The 17,364-nt window shown below is 39.5% G+C and overlaps 1 protein-coding gene across 1 annotated transcript in view; it reads left to right on the top strand.

Moving 5' to 3' along the window:
• The window catches only part of LOC101964358 (attractin), a 140,471-nt gene that overhangs the window by 106,185 nt on the left and 16,922 nt on the right, over nt 1-17,364 (top strand). Inside the window, exons 23-25 of the mRNA XM_005320520.5 lie at nt 2,600-2,678; nt 4,332-4,489; nt 13,315-13,376. Coding sequence (XP_005320577.2) covers nt 2,600-2,678; nt 4,332-4,489; nt 13,315-13,376 — 299 coding nt within the window. The remainder of the gene's footprint in view (nt 1-2,599; nt 2,679-4,331; nt 4,490-13,314; nt 13,377-17,364) is intronic.

Raw genomic sequence — 17,364 nt, 5'->3', positions numbered from 1 at the left:
TAGCTCAGCAGTAGAAAAGTACTGGATCCAAAAAAGGAAAATAAAATCCCCATTGAAATCCGTTAACACCATGGTGCAAGAATAAGCAGACAGCATAGGGGGTGCTAGGTGATACTTCTGTTTCTAGAAGGAATTCTAAGCCTCATTGGGAGGTAAAACAGAAAAAAGTTTAGTTGGTCCAATAAGAAGTTGGCCAGAAAGTAATTCACATGGTTTAAAACAACTATTTGAAATGTGCATTTATATCTACTCTCATTAATTATAAAGTCTATCCTGCCCAAAGACATTACCTATTGATAGAAAGGAGCCAACACAGCATGACATTTAAAAGCAAACCTTCTAGAACATGAAGATGCATCTGTACAATTTCTTTCTTCATCATTTCATGCTAGGGCTTGAATCCAGGGCCAGTTCCTACTAAGCATGAGCTTTTACCACTGAAGTGTGGTTTTGTTAATGAACTCTGTAAAGTCCATACCCATTCTAATACTTTGGGAAAATTTTATTAAACTTGATCTTAAGTTATTTAGGTCATTCCTTGGAAGTTTCTTCTCACTGACATATCTAAAACCATTTGCCATCACAAATCCTGCCACAATAAATGTGACAAGTAACACATGGAAAACAATGTGACTGTAAACAAATGTGTATTCCTTTTTTTTTAACATGTTATCACTAATAACTAATTTCAAAAACAAAAATGCAGAACAAAGTCCATAGTATGGTATATTTACTATTAAGTGAAAGTAAGATTTGTTTTAAATATTCCATTTCAATGATAAAATTAAGATGAGTGAATGACTGTTGGTCAAGATGGCGTATGCCTGTTGTTCCAGCTATTCAGGAGGCTGATGCAGGAGAATATTGTGTTCCAGGCCATCCTGGGCAATGTAGCAAGGCCCCATCTCAAAATATGAAAACAATGGCTGGGGGTTGTAGCTCAGGGGAAGAGCACTTCCTAGTATGTGTGAGGCATTGGGTTTGAGTCTCACACCATATATAAATAAATAAAGATCCATTGACAACTAAAAAAAAATTATAAAAATATGAAAAGAAGAACAGTGGATGGCCTTTAAGAAAAGTAATAAGTGACTACAAATGAAGACATTTTGGAAAAACTGTGTAGGCGTGTCATTTAAGTTACTGTATTATCTGGAATTTTTAAAAAACATTTTAGGACAAAGTTACAGCAAAACTGGTACACATGAAATTTATTATTGCCTAATATTTATAAGCAAGTGGTAGAAATGCTCATAGCCTTTTACGATACAATTGATGATGTAAATTTGATTTTTAAAAAATAAATATGGAAGAATATTCGTAATACTTCTAAATAAATAAAGTGGAAAGAGACCTTGACAGTCAAAGTTTGTCAAACCAAACCTCTTTGCATTTCCCTATTTATGTTATATCTGAATATTTAATAGAAATATCCAAATGTATATGTTCTCTCTTTTATAAAAACTCAAGGGTTTTGAGTTTTTTTGATCCTTATCATGGAAAGAAACAATTGATGCCAGCAACAGGAGGTGAGGTTTTCCCAAGAGTGAAAAAGTAACTACTTTGTGAGAGAAACCTCTTATTTGGAGATCACATTTTAAAAATTATTATATGCATATATTTCCATTGTTCTAGTTTTGTGTTATAATAAATATTAAGACAACATCATCCTTAATTTTCTAACCCGTTTTAGTATCTTTTAAAATTAAGAATGTATGAAATGTAAGATATAACATCTAATGAGATTGCAGAAAGAATTGACCCTGACTGAGAAGTTTACTAGTCAAGTTTCAGTGAAAACTAAAAATTAGTATTAGAATTTATGTAGCACAGCAAGCAGTGTCTTCTTCCATCTGCATCAGCATTCCTCATAGATAAGTTTTTCAGTTTTTAAAACTAAGAATCAAAATGAATTAGGCTGCCCCTTGAAATGCTGAATCTGTTAAGGGGTAAAGATGTTTGTCAAAGTTAAGAAAGTTTACTCATTCATATTTGTCTTGAAATAATATTTTTAGTAAAAGAAAAATGTTATAATATCATGAATGAATATAATTAAATTATTGTTTAGTATGCTTCAGTTTTATACTAATTTTTAAGACCATTTCCATATAGGAGAAATTTTGCACTGTATTATAATTTATGAATTTAGACATGGGTTAAGTTATAAATAAATAAATAAATACATTGAAACTGAGGCACTGGGTCATGTATTTCCTAGTAAGTGGGAGCTCCAGATATTTAGAAACAGCTGTCCAGAAGATCCTGAGGAGTCTTGCTCCTCTGACATAGGTCAGAAGGTATAAATTATTGTTCTTGACATATGAGAACATATTTTAGAACATATTTTAAAAGTTCCTTCTAAAAATGAACTTTTTCATGCAGTTAGGCATCTGAAAGAAGCATTGAATGCCGTGTTCTTTTCTGGGAGGGAAATGAAATTTTATATGGGGTATGTTGTTTATATTGAGGAAAATTGCTTAGGAATTTTTATAACTCTTCTATAAGCACAAATTTCTCTTGAAACATTGTAAAATATTCTGTAGTTGAGAAAGTGAAGAATAGTAGAATTATATATCTATTTATTTATATCTCTCATCAGCAAAACAGGGATCTGGACATGTTCATCAATGCCTCCAAAAACTTCAACCTCAATATCACCTGGGCTGCCAGCTTCTCAGGTAAAGACACAACTAGCAAACACACTGTGAATGGAGGTTGTAGCTAGAGAACTGTAACATAGGAGTTGGGAAAAGAGGCTCTGGAGACAGACAGACGGATTTTTTTAAAAACCCAGTTTTGGCACATACTATCCATGAGACCTTGAGCAAGTGTCCAAATCCCTCTCTGGATTGTTCATCAGTAAAGTGAGCATAGCAACATTTACCTCCTAGAACAATGTAGATTAAATGAAGTGAGAGCTGCCATCACCTACCATGGCTCAGGCTCAGTAGGTGGCTTCCCCCTCCCCCCATCACCACCACTCACACCCTTGCAGTGGCCACTGCTCTGCCACTGTCCTCAACATCCAGATCCTTGCCTCAGAGGGGAAAAATATCAGTGATTCAGTTTCAAGAAATGGAAATGTTTAAATACAATGAGATTTTAATAGGTACAGAGAACCATACATTGGGAATTAAACCAAGCTCTGAAAGCATAGCTTTTGCTATCTGGTTTGCCTTAACTATGATTTACTAAAGATTTGATGACCCTGATGTAGTGGTTAGGACACATTACCACTGCATAACATGATAACTTGACAAATAGAGCTGAGTTCAATTCTGCCTATTATTTACTTGCATTGTGCTGTTGAAAGTAGCTTTCTTAGCCACTTTCCTTGTGTAGGAAATGGGACAGTAAAAACACCTTGCCATGTAGAGTATTGCAGGAATTACATGAGATGATAAAGGAAGTACTCAATGTAATGCTTGAACATGGGCAGTTTTCACAGAATGGTAGCTCAGTTTTGTCAACGTCTCTGCTGTTACAATATTCTTGTTTTTGACCACACAAAAACTAATCAGACTGGTATAATATAATATAAGAATATAATCTTTGCTGTCATTTGGGGATTTATTAGGGCTTAAAAGATTTTCAGTGACCATCTCAATGAAAACATGACAGGCGGGGCTATAGTCCCACAGTTTAACTCAACATGGAAAAGAGTGCATTTTGTGAGTCTTTATTCACACTCGAGTTCCTGGCTGAGGGAGAATCTGGAATGAGGAAAAACCATCTGGGAACAAATGAGTTACAGGAGGATGGGGGACTTAACTATACTGGAAACTGGTAGCAGAAGGCATCACCTTGAGCATCTAATTCCTTGTGGAGACTTGAGGCCACTGTTGGTTAGAAAGTGAGGATTGAACCAGTCTTCCTGGTACATATGCCTGGAACGTTGCCACATAGATGTTAAAGGGAAATGCAAAGGAATTGAGGCATTGTTGCAGATTGAGTGATAGTATGTGTTAATAGGACTCTGCTAGTGTCTGTAATTTCACAGTTTCAGGGTTGGTAGGTGGTAGGGGGTTTCTGGTCAAAACCATTCTGATTTGGGGCACAGGATTGTGAATCCACCTGCCCAGCCTCAAATCCCACCTACACTCCTTGCTGGCCAATCAGGCAAATTACTTATTTTCTTGGAACCTTGGTTTCTTAATCTTTAAATACGGATAATGAGATTGTTTTCAGGATTAAGGGAGATAGAATCTATAAAAGTTATTCCTAGGACTTTATGATTATTCAGTAAATACTATTATTATTATCAAGAGCAAATTCTATCCCCCACCTCTTGCAAAAGAAGTCCCTAATTTTCATTATTTTTTCCATAATAGCTGGAACCCAGGCTGGAGAAGAGATGCCTGTTGTTTCAAAAACCAACATTAAGGAGTACAAAGACAGTTTCTCTAATGAAAAGTTTGATTTTCGAAACCACCCAAATATCACTTTCTTTGTTTATGTCAGTAATTTCACCTGGCCCATCAAAATTCAGGTAAGATATGCTTTTTGGTCTCAGTTATGCAATGATGGTGAAATCTCTTCAGTGGAGACTAGATTCAGTAATGTGGAACTTGTGATAAACAAAATGGACAGTGTTGCTTTGCGTTTGTAAGAACTATAGCTAAGGAGTGCCTTGGACATCATGTAACCCTTGTGAGGGACATTTAAAGGCCCTTTGAAAGCAAGTTGGCACATAGCACATTTGGTGATTACACATGTATTCATTTCTTCATTAATCACTTCCATGAGAGAGCCTGGGGCCAAAGAGCTTCAGTTCTGGAATGAACAATGTGAGTGTAAAGGAAGCAGACACACCTCTAACCAATAAGAGCCAGAGTGGGGGAAATGATGTTGGAAAAGTTTCCCAAACTGTATTTAGGGTTTAAAGCAGGAGGGGTGGTTGTAGAAGGCAGGGAGTAGTGGGGTGTGAGAGCACAGGCCTTGCAGTGGGACAGATGTGGATTTGACTTGCGGCTCCTGTGCAGATTGTAGGGCTTCCCCAAGTCTCGAGTTCTTTGTGGATATGACCAAAAGGGTAGTGCTAAGTGTCTGTGTTGCTGTCCGTGGCCTCATTCACAGGGCCCTTCCTCCTGTCCAACACTCATGGCCCCATTTGCGCTTTCCATGATCATGTTCCCCAAGCCCTGGCCTCAGTACTCCCTGCTCTTGCTTCCTTCATTTTGGGGTCAATGTGGAGGTCAGGGATGGGTTGACTTGGAAGGAACAGTTTGCCTTTAGCCCTGGAAACGTGGTTGCTGGACAGGGGCTGGGGCTTTATCAGTGTTGGAAGCAGGTGGTGCAGTTGCCTGGGATGGGTTTGGAGCTACTTGTGGTGGTTGTATCTTCATGCCTTAGGGCTGTGACTGAAGGACAGTTCATCTTTTTCTTTCTGGCATGTGGAGAACAGGAACGCTGTTTGGTTTTGCTCACCTCTCTGTTGCTCACCACCCTCCTGTCCGGTGGTCTGCACATGTGCCCATCTCTGATCTGCTTCTCCCTTGGCTCCTGCACACTCTCTGCTTCTCTCCTCAGCCAGTCTTTTTGTAAGCAAGGGCCGCAATCCCTATTTCTGTTTCTCATCTCTATTCATTTGTCATCCCCCAGCAGTCTGGCTTCTTCCCTGTCACACGACATCCGAGTGACTGAATTCTTTAGGCTCCTTTTCTTTTTCATTGTCTGACTTGAGTCACTTTCCTTCTTGCCTCCCTGTTCCTTTCTTTCCCTTTTTCTTGGGCCAGCCGCTTTAGGGAGTCCTCTTCTTTAAACACTGGTCCTCTTCTCTCTTTGCTGCACCCAGCTTCCCTGGGTAATTCTCTCCCACTTTAGGACTTGTGCCATGTCTGTGCTGGGGATTCTCAGTGCCATCTGCAGCCCAGCTATAGGTGGACTGCGCAGCAGGATCCTTGGGTGCTGCTAGACATCTCAACTGGAATATTTACAAGTTCCCTGCACTGGACACTTAATTGCTCTCATGCTCTTAGCTGCAACTTGTCGCTCTTTCTAAGTGAACAGAACTTCCAGTCACCCTGTTGCAGGAGCTAGGGCCTGGAAATCATTTACATTCCTGACATAAGCCCAATTGGGCATGAAATATAGTTTCCTTACTTTACACATCACTGGGTTCAGTTTGCTAATATCTTGGTTAGAATTTTGCATCAATTTCATGAGTAAGAATGTCCTTGTTACAGTTTTGATGTCAAGGTTAAATTAATGTTTAATAATTATAACCTGAGGAGTTTTCTTTTTTCCTTAGCTCTGGAAGAGAAGCCAGATTAGGATTACCTGAATATTCACTTCTTAAGATCATTTGATTCTAGCATTTTATTTGAGGAGGTTTTTTTTTTTTTCTTTTTAGTATTGAATCACTTCTTTTACTTTTTGATACTCCAATTGAACCAAAGGGTACTTAACCCATGAGTTGTACTTCCATTGGCTTATTCGTATGTTGGTGGAAATGTACAATGGTCCAGTCACTCTGGAAAATAGGTTTGCATTTTAAAAACTAAGTCTGTACTTTCTAGATAATTCAGCAATTGTATTCGTGGGTATTTATGCATGAGAAATGAAAAGCAGTGGTCACACAAATACCTGGTCACCAGTGTTTGTAGTTCCAGTACAGCAGTATCTGACAGATTCGTTCATAACAGACAACAATTGGAGGCAACCCAAATATCCTTCAACAGGTGATTAGCTCAATAAATTACGCTACATACACACTGGAATAATAATAGACGTTATGGATAAGATAATATGCAGCTATGAAAAGAAATGAACTGTTGATACACAATGACTTCTATAAATCCTGAGGATATTTTGCTGCCTGAAGAAAAAAATCTTAGAAATTCACATTATTGTATGCTTCCATTTATGTAACATTTGAAACTAAAATCTTGAGATTTTTTTTTAGTTTTGGTGGACACATCTTAATTTTATTTTTATGTGGTGCTGAGGATGGAACCCAGCGCCCCTGCATGCCAGGCGAGCGCATTACCGCTTGAGCCATATCCCCAGCCCTCTAAACCTTCTTTTTAAAAGGCTCATCAGCTTAAATCAGGTCCAACCATACAGGAGAAGAGGAATACACAGGGTGTGTACCCCAGGGGTGGGAATCTTGAGGGGGGACCTCTTGAAACCTCCATGCCCTGTACTGCATTTAGACTAGCACTAGTGGGTTTTAGACTGCTTCTCTGACCTCAGGTAGGTTGAGCTCTACTATCAGTAAAATTTCCTCCCTTTCCTTCCCCTTTGTCTTTGCTTTTCTCTTTTCATTTCCCTTTCCCTTTTCAGTCCTTCCTGTGCTGAGGATTGAAGCTAGGTCCTCAGGCATGCTAAGCACACTCTACAACTGAGCCATGTCCCCAGGCCTCGGATACAACTTCAGTTCAGTAATATTTGACACTATCGAGTTATGGATCACGCACATTTGTTGGATTATCTTTGTGTAACTTCCTTGATTTGGGATCTAGTAAGAAGACAGATTAACCTGTTTAAAGTTGAGATTGTTTTCTTACTGACATCGTCATAGTCCAGCTCCACTGGAACAGCAGGCTGTGTTGTTGTAGCTGGAAATGATCAGCATTTTTCAGTCTTAGTGAAAATCTTGTCTTGCGCCACGGATGTTTTCCTCGGTGGGAAAGAGGGCTCATGCACAGAAGCAGCTCTTGTGTGGAGGTAGCCCTGCCGTGGCCAATGCCAGCTCTAGTTTTTTTCTCCCAGTGGTCTGTTGCTCCACCCTCTGAAGTCCCTGACATGGTGTTAGAGCTGTCCTTCTAGAAGGAGATCTTCCCCACACTTGCTTTGGAAGGTAATAATTTTAAGTTTAAGAATCAAAGAGATGTTGATTTCCTCCCATGTTTGGGTGCTTCTTCCCTGGGCTGGGCTGTTGGCTTGAGTAAGATCCACACTTGCGAAAACAAGTGATGGCTGCTCACCATTGAGTCAGCTAAGCTGTCCTTAAATGCAGGTAAGTTCTCTGGGAAGCATGGCCTTTGCTCTCTGGTTCAAATGACTGCAGTGATTACAAACAGTGTGACTAGACCTCTGGCATCATGTGTTCTGTGCTTGCCAGAGTACAGTCAAAGCTGGCTGTCTGCACAGGGGACAGTCTAGCTGTGCGCTGTGTGGACGACTGAGCCATGTCCTCTTGGGTGGACATGTTGTGTTTTCAACAAGAGGCTTGTTATTGCTCTACTTTCCCCAGAGCTGTAGCTTCTCTAGGTGTAAAACAGCACTTAATTGTTTGCATGTGCATATACACTCACATGCACATTCCCTCTCTCTCTCCCTCCCCCTCAGCAACAGTTCCAAGTCCATGAAAATGTGGAGACTTATTTAAGCAAGAGAGTGGGGAAATGCTTCAGTGGTGTAGCTTTAGGTCGTTGGCTTCAGTTTCAGTATGACTTTCAGTGCAGGTGAAGACTTTGTGCCTTTGAGTCTCAGTTTTTAAAGCAAAGGAAATCTAATTCTTGACTCAGAAATTCATGTCAACATTAGTGCTTTATAAATGGTAATGCCAAACTTCAGTTCCTTCACTCCGGACTGATCGGGGTTCTTTCCCATAATTAGGAACAGATCAAAACCTATAACTGCTGAGGGAATTTGGAACAAACTATAAAATCTTTGTAGATGCAGTTTAATTTTTTTTTCAAAACCCCAAATACTCAGACTGAAAAGACCTGTGTGTAGGAAAGTGGTGGGTGTGTTGGGGCCAGGGGTGCCTTTTCTGGCCAGTGGTTCCTGTGGGTGAGGTCCTTTTCCTCAGCCTGGTCTTTCTGAGAGCTTTCTTAGTTGTTTGCCCAGTGAGCAGGGGCTCAGCGGCTTCTGAAGTGCCCGCAGTGTGGAAGGGTAGGTGTTCAAGACAGAGAAGGGACAGGCAGGCGTTGTGTGTGCAGTGAGGAGTTGGGTGGGGGGGCTGAGTTCTGGCTCGTCACTCACTCTGCAACAGAGGTTGTTATTGTAAAGTGGAACTGACATTAAAGCCCTCTCCGTGCTGAGCATTTCATCTAAGAGGCCAGTGTCCACCAGGGAAGGCAACCCAGATTTGTTAGGAGAACTGGGTGCCCATTTACATTTTATAGGGATGCTTCCAGGTGCTAACAAGATGGCTGTGCCAAGGAGTGTGTGAGACTTTTGTTCCTTCAAATATACTTTTTAAAGTAATAGCTTTATTGAATTAGAATTCACATGCTATACAACTTTTCCAGGTAAAGTGAATAGTTCTGTGTAGTTTAGTAGATTCCCAGAGCTCTATAGCCACAGTTGCTTTTAGAATATTTTTATTACTTCCAGAAGAAGCCTGTTAGAAAACCCTCCCTAAGTCTCTTTCTCTGGCGATCACCTACCTGTTCTTCCTGATCGATATTTGTCTATTCTGGACATACCGTATAAATTTAATGGTATAGTGTGTGATCCTTCATGACTGGCTTCTTTCTAAGTTCTTGTTTAGAATGTTTCACTATTTCATTTCTTCTTAAAGCTGAATGAGAGTGCATGGAATATCTGTGCACATTTGTTTATCCATTTATCTGTTATCAAAGGATATCTGGATTGTTTTCACCTATTCTGAGTAATTCCAGTTACACATTTATTTATTTATTTACTTAGGGTTTTCTTTATTTATTTATTTATGTTTTGTGTGTGTGTGTTAAAGTTTGAGTCTTTCTATGTTTTATATTTAAAAGGTTCTTTTCCTGCCCTGTGGCTTTCATCATTGAGACGAATTCATCATCCTTCTTTATAGTCTCTTCTCCTGCTTTTCACTTGTATCTTTGGCTGTTTCACTCTTTTTTTTTTCACTGTTTTTACTCTTCCTCGGGTCTGTGAGGCCTGGGAAAGTGATCCCAGAGGACCATGTTTGAATTGCCTCTTGCTCCAGCAGCTGTTTGTGGGTGACAGGCACATGCTTTCGCTATTTCTAGAGGTGTTCTATCCACTTCCTGTGTGCTGACATCTTTCCCTTAGCATTACCTCAGAATAAAAACACCAGAGTACTGACATTGGCTCTAAGCAGTGATATAACTTTTACTGGAGAGAGTGGAGAGGCTGTCCACCTAAATTGCCTAAAATGGATAGATGAAGAAATATCAATAAAAACCCAAGTAACTATAATTCTAGATACTTGGGAGCCTGAGGAACAAGGATTACAAATTCAAGGTCAGCCTGAGCCTGCGTGACTTAGAAAGACCCTGTAACAAAATAAAAAATAAATAGGGCTAGAGATGTAGCTCAGCTCAGTGTGGATCAGCCTGGGTACAAAAAAAAAAAAAAAAAAAAGGCAGGAATTGGTGTCTTCGAAATGAACCATATAGGAACTTCTCCAGGTTCTCCATGTTCAGTCATAGCAGAAGGTAGACTTTCTCATGCCCTGAAAGGGAAGTCAATCAGGTACTGAGAGATCCTAGAACAGAGTGAGCCAGTTCCCATTGATGACTGGGTAACGAAGGGAGTGATAGCTCTGGAACTTAAAGGACTTGGACAACCCACTGCAGATAGGCAAGAAGGCTCTCTGGTGCCTGACTACCTGGTGTCAAGGATAGGACTACAGCACACTAAAGACTTTTGTTTGATGGAACACAGAATTAGTGTGTGGGAAGTGCAGATCCCCTGTATTTTGCTCAAATCCCTTAGGTTAGCTGGGCTTCTGAGTTTCTTAGAATTAGTCTGACACATCCAGAGACTCTTGGGGCAAACATGCCATAAGCAAGCATCTTGGTGAAAGTTGAGTTGGAATCAGCTTGTTGAAACAGGGGCACAAATATAATTTATGTTTCTTAGACTGTATCTGAAAGGCTACCATTAGCACCCGCAGTTTTGTGTACCTAGCAATGTGTAAAATTAGTTCATCAATTATTCTTTAAGTGTAAGCACTATGGGTATGCCACTGTTTTATAACAGTCAAATGTAAACAGATCTGGGAGGAATCGGAATCTGTTTTCTTCTCCCTCTTTATGTGTTTAATCTGGAATCTTCATTCACCAATATTGATTGACCTTGTTTGTGTAGTTGTCTTCCAATCTTATTAAAAAGCTTAGCTGGGGGGCTGGGGATGTGGCTCAAGCGGTAGCGTGCTCGCCTGGCATGCGTGCGGCCCGGGTTCGATCCTCAGCACCACATACCAACAAAGATGTTGTGTCCGCCAACTAAAAATAAATAAATATTAAAATATTCTCTCTCTCTCTCCTCTCTCACTCTCTCTTTAAAAAAAAAAAAAAGCTTAGCTGGACATGGTAACACATACTTGTAATTCCAGCTTCTTGGAAGGCTAAAGCAGGAAGATTACAAATTTGAGGCCAGTCTGGGCAACTTAGCAAAACCTTCCTGTCCCAAAATAAAAAATAAAAAGAGCTGGGGGTGTAGTGCTCAGTAAAGTGCTAACTTGGTTCAGTTTCTAGTAAAGAAGGAGACGAACCTTCTTTACTAGAAAAGGTGAGGACCGTGACCCATGTTCTATAGCTTTTCTTCATTTAAGGACCCTTGTTGTTTGGGACTGATTATTGTAAAAATGAAGGAAAAGAATAGAAAGTAGGTTTTTTTTATTATATTATAGGAAATCTATATTACTTTGTATTTCTGATTATCAATGGTTCCTAGAGGGAGGACACAAAAACTTGAGATTCCATAATCCTGTGTATCTGAAGCTCAAGAATATAGTTTTTGAACTTTATTTGTGGAATGTGAAAAAGCAAATAAGAATAGCAAAAAAAGCCAACAGCAGAAGTCTCCCTTCTATAGTTGTCAGACAGGCTGTGAAAAGAGTGCAAGAGGTGTGGGGATGTGATTCAGTGATAGAGTACTTTGCCTAGCATACTTGAAGCTCTGGATTCAGACCCTGGTACTGCAAAAGAAAAATGGGGTAGGGATAGGGTGTGGTGGGCTTAGGAAAACAAGATGCTAATCATTGACTTTCCTGATTTCTATCATACATATTGGCTGTAGTGAGATAGGTACTCTCCTTGTTTAGTAGTTGTTTTACCTAGAATAGTACAGGTTTAGGTATAACTCTATTCTGAAAATCTGAAATCCCAAATTGACACTCAAGAAGTTTCTGATTAGTCCTAAGGATATAGCTCAGTGGTATAGCACCTGGCTAGGGTACATAAGGCCCCTTGGTTCAGTCCATAGCACTACAAAAAGAAAAAGAAAAAGATATTTATGCTAGGGCATAGTGGTGCAGGCTTGGAATCCCATGTGAGAAGCTGAGGCAAGAGGATCATAAATTCAAGACCAGTCTGGGCAACTTACGGAGACCGTCTCAAAATAAAATTTTAAAAAGGACAGGAGGTGAGCTCAGTGATGGAGTGCTTGCTAGCCTACTTGAGTCCCTGGGCTCAATCCCTAGCAATACACATACACATACAATTTTAGATTTCTTAGCATTTCAGATTTCACATTTCTACCGTAGGGATGTTCAATTAGTAAAGTCTAGGTAAATATTGCCAAATGTAAAACAAAACAAAAATCAGAAAATCTGAAATATTTCTAGTCCCAAGCATTTTCAGATGAGCTATATTAAACCTGTAACTTTGTAGGGGCCATATTCCCCACAAAAAGCAGAGAGTAACACTTTGACATTTGGTTACCAGTCAGTACATAACAAGGTCACAATTATACTTAGTCAATTCTGAGACATTATTAATATTCTGATCCCTGAAATCATTTGTATTTTATAGTCAGTGATTTAAAGAGCATCATGTCATAATTTGCAGTTTTGGCAGTGACTTTTCTTAATAGTACACATAATAATTTTGCCTCTTAAGTGCCAGCTGATAACATATTGATTATCAGATGACAGTCAGTGTAGCAAAACTTGAAACACAATTTTTTTAAAGTCAGTATCTTGAGGTGAGTACACATTGGGTACATAAATGTTGAAGGGTAAGGGCTCAAACAGAGGCTGCTTGCCTGAGGTAGATCCAAGGATTAGTACTGGGATGGAACCAAGAGAGCAGAAAAAGCATTGTGTTTAAGAGAGGAGCCGGGAGGGAGGGATGGAGCAGATCAATTGCCCATCATTGGGGTTTCAGCATCACCACTGGGGTTTCAGGATAGGAATCTGAGGCATCAGATTGAAGGAACTTCAGATCCAGTGTACAGTGCAGAGGAGGCTGTAGGAAGTTGTGTGGAAGCCTTAGAATATGATTTTGAGGTTTGCAACTCAATAGGGAAAGAAAGTCAAGGATGAAGGACCTTGCCCTAAGTGAAATTTTTTTTCACTAACTTCTTTAAAATGTAAAGTCTGTCTTTCGGCTCAACTCAGGAGGCTGAGTCAGTGGTGCTATTTTGTAGCCAAATAACTTGCCACCTGTTTTTCTACCACAGATTGCCTTCTCCCAGCACAGCAATTTTATGGACCTGGTACAGTTCTTCGTGACTTTCTTCAGGTAATTTTTCTCATATAAATATTCCTATTCTTTCAGTTCAAGCCCATAATTCCCTAATTGACGTTTCAACTTCTATAAGATAAAATAATAATTCTATTTCCACAACAGATTCAAAACGTACTTTATATGTGTCCTGAAAAGTTGCATGTCAGTTTCAATAATGCAAGTTCAGTAAAACCTGATAAAATTAAAACCTCTGGTTTGTATATTTCAGATTTGGGGGACAGCTTTGCATGTACCCTATATTAAATTACAGATAATTTGGGTCATCTTATGGGGAGAATTTTGGAATAAATATTAATAACATTTACTGACATGATCTATGTATATGCTTCTCTTGTTCAAGAGGTAGTTCCAGTATTATCTAATGTTTAAACTGAAATTAGACCTCAGGAATTCACTCTTTTTTTTCACAGTCTTATTTTAATTTAATCTGAAAATGCTATATAAAAACAATTGAAAAAGACAAATACTTGCTGCCATGCTTGTAAGTGAAAGTAACAGCATCCTGTCTCACACTTTTCTACCCCTTCCTCCCCCAATTTAAATTTTTCTAGCTGCTTTTTACTATTCTACACTCACACTAATTCTTGTTTATGGTTGTTTGTTTTGTTTTGGGTACTGGGGATTGAACCCAGGGACACTTTACCAATTTAATTAATTAATTGATTAATTTTGAGAGAAGGTCTCACTAAATTGCTGAAGTTGGTCTTGAACTTGCAATTCTCCTGAGTCACTGGGACTATAGGTGTGCACCACCACACCAAACCTACACTAATCCTTGATTTTTCCAGTTATCTCTTGATGTCCTCTAGAAGATGAGGATTTACTCTTACGTTGCCCCATCCAGCAACTCCCCCCATACCTCAAATGCATACAAAATCTCCTTCTTCCCATTCATTTGAATCAGTTATATCTCAAGAGTTTAGCTAAATCAGTGATCCCTATTTATGTTATTATGACCCCTAACACTCTTATACACAGCTGAATTGAACTTAGTATCTCCTTGTTTTCTGAATAGGAAATTATTTTCTGCTTATCCTAAATCTAATATTTGCCCTGTTTTGTCTTTTTAATGTTTGATTTTTTTTTTTTTTTTTACAAACCTACCCCTGATTTATGCCTGTACTCTGACAGAAATGAAACACCTGTCACTGTTGTGAAACCCAAGCAGGTGTTCTCTGAGAGATGTTTGCCCTGGAAACCTCTGTCCTCTTGCCCTCAAGTGCATTAAGTTGTCCAAGACAACTGCACAACTGTCATGTTAGGAATGTCCTGTGCCTTCCTCCTGTGTTGAAGTCTGTTCCAGATCTCATGTCATAACCTTGCTATATATCCCCTCCTTTCACTGAAGCACATTTTCCAGTAGGTTCCTGAGAAAAGGTACATGGCCAGTACCTTTCCTGTAAGCTTCCCCTACTGAAAATGAAAAAAAATTTTTTTTTCTTTTTGGGATTGGGAATTGAACTCAGGGGTATTCTTCCCAGAGTTACATCCCTAACACTTTTGATTTTTTAAAATTTTTTTATCACTAAGTTACCCAGGTTGACCCTGAACTTGCCGTCCTTCTGCCTTACTCCTAAGTAGCTGTGATTACCTCATTTTTTAAAACAACATTTCCCATAATATGAATGTGTCATGTTTTGATTATTCCTCTTTTATGTGAGTCGTAGATTATCCTCAGTTTTTGTTGCATATATCTTTTTATTTTTCTGTGATTGTCTTTCCAGGATAGTTTTCTGTCCTATAATCACTGTATCATAATTTAAAAATACTTCCAGATGGCCGCAAAAAGCTTTTACTTGAGTTAACGCTCCTACAGCAAGAATGAGCCTGCCTGCTTCTTCCACTCTCCTGTGCTTAGCTAGAGGAATAAAAATGACAAGCAGCAGCATTATGTGTGGAAACAAGAAAGACAGAGAAGGTTATTCTCAGAGTCCTTTACTCCTTCCTGTTCTTCCCAACTTCTCAATGTTGGGCAGTTAGCACATTCTCCTCTATCTATATTCTTCCCTTGGTGACCTTATCAGGTTGATTGCTTGAAACACCACATGTATACTGATGACTCCAGGCAGACCAGTACCCAGCCTGCAGGCTTGTTTATCTTCTGGGATGTCTTGCGTTAGCATGTCTAAAATGGGATTCTTGATTTGCTGTTTCCTTCCTGTTCCATCCAGAGCTTTTCCCTTCTAGGTTGATGGCAAGTCTCTCAGGCCAGAAATTTGGACTGTTGTATTTCTTCTGTACCCTGCATCTAGCCCATCAGGAATTTCTGTTGTCTCTACCTTCAAATTATACTTTTCACATCCTTGCTGCCATCACCCTGGTTTGAGCCACCATCAGCTCTCAACTTACACTGCTTCCCTCCTGTAGTTTCTATCCAAATGGTTGTAAGTTAAATCATGACCCTTTTCTGCTCAGAAACCAGTATAGCCTCTTTGTCCCACTCTAAAATCCAATGCCATTATTCTGCCTACAGGGCCCCATGTGATCTTTCCTCCGTCTTTACCCCCTTACTCAGCCTTTTTCTCTGGCCTAACTCAGCCCATTGCAATACTACTGGCCTCCTGTGGCTCCTTAAACCTTCATAGACATTTTCTTGCCTGAGGCTTAATACCGACTGATCCCTTTGGCCCAGGGCACTTTGCACTTCCTCCTAAGTATCCTCTGAGTCTCTGTTTCCACTGTCACTTTCTCAGGAAAGAAGGCCTACACACTCTGCCTATATATTGTAGCTTCCCTCCCCTTTGATTTTTTTTGTCCTGGAGATTAAACCCAGGGCCTTGTGTGGGCCAGGCAAGCACTCTTGATATTGAGCCACACCTTCTTCCCCCAGGCCAAATGTTCCAGAAGTTCTTATCCTTCCTTGCATTTTTATGGCTGTAGCCCTTGCTGCCTTCAGCAGGCTTCTGCATTTGCTTCTTTATGTTGTATACTGGTGGTCTCTACTTGGTGAAATGGAAACTCCACAGGCCCAGAAATCTTTGTTCATTGATGTATTCCATGGGCCAAGAACAGTACCTATCCCAATGAAGTATTGATTAAAAGAACCCTGTAGGCTGTCCAGGCCCAGCAAGACAGCAAAATAGGAGCTAAAGACTCTCCCTTGGGATGACCCTGAGGGATTCAGGGCACTTCTCTTTTGTCAAGGCACCTTTTGGAGGGTTCTGAACCATTGTGCTTCCTGGGGAGGGCTACAGAAACCTGGAGGTTTCTGTTTGTGAAAGAGTAGTTGTCTCAGTATCAGCACTTGGGTGCACTAAAGTGCCATACATGAGATTGACCTCATCCCTTATGCACTGAGGCTTGCAAGGGGGTACCTGACAGCAACAGAATAGAGAATCTTATGTCTGCCTTTAAAATACTCTGGGAAAATACTCTGCAGCAAGCCCCTTTTAAAAGTTAATGCCAATTTTAAAATTTATAGCAGTTGTATAAGAGGTTGGTTTGGTAGACTCACATTTTTTTTTTTTTTAAAGCAAGTTAGTCATTTTCTTTGCCATCACAGTAACTTTTAAAACCATCCAATACCTGGTCTGTAGATGAGATAACATAGAAACCCTTTGCAGTTATAAATAACTGGGATTTATTTTTTTCCTAATTTTTTAATAGTTATTTTTTATTTGTAGTTGGAAACAATACCTTTATTTTATTTATTTTTATGTGGTGCTGAGGATCGAACACAGGGCCTTACACGTGCTAGGCAAGCACTCTACCACTGAGCTATAACCCCAGCTGCATTTTCATAATATTTTTTTAAGAGAGTTGTTGGCTTGAGTTTGATTACTTAAATGTAGGTTTTTGTTGTTGTTTGTTTGACTGGGGGTTGAACTCAGGAGCATTCTATATTGAGCTATATTACCAGCATTTGTTTGTTTGTTTGTTTGTTTATTTATTTATTTGTTTGTTTGTTTATTTATTTATTTATTTATTTGTGTATGTATGTATGTAATGTATTTTGAGACAGAGTCTCTCTAAGTTGCTAAGG

Source organism: Ictidomys tridecemlineatus, chromosome 5, assembly GCF_052094955.1.
Source record: "Ictidomys tridecemlineatus isolate mIctTri1 chromosome 5, mIctTri1.hap1, whole genome shotgun sequence".
Classification (NCBI taxonomy): Eukaryota; Metazoa; Chordata; class Mammalia; order Rodentia; family Sciuridae; genus Ictidomys; species Ictidomys tridecemlineatus.
Note: the sequence above shows the minus strand (reverse complement) of the source record. Positions and strands in the feature narration are given on the sequence as shown.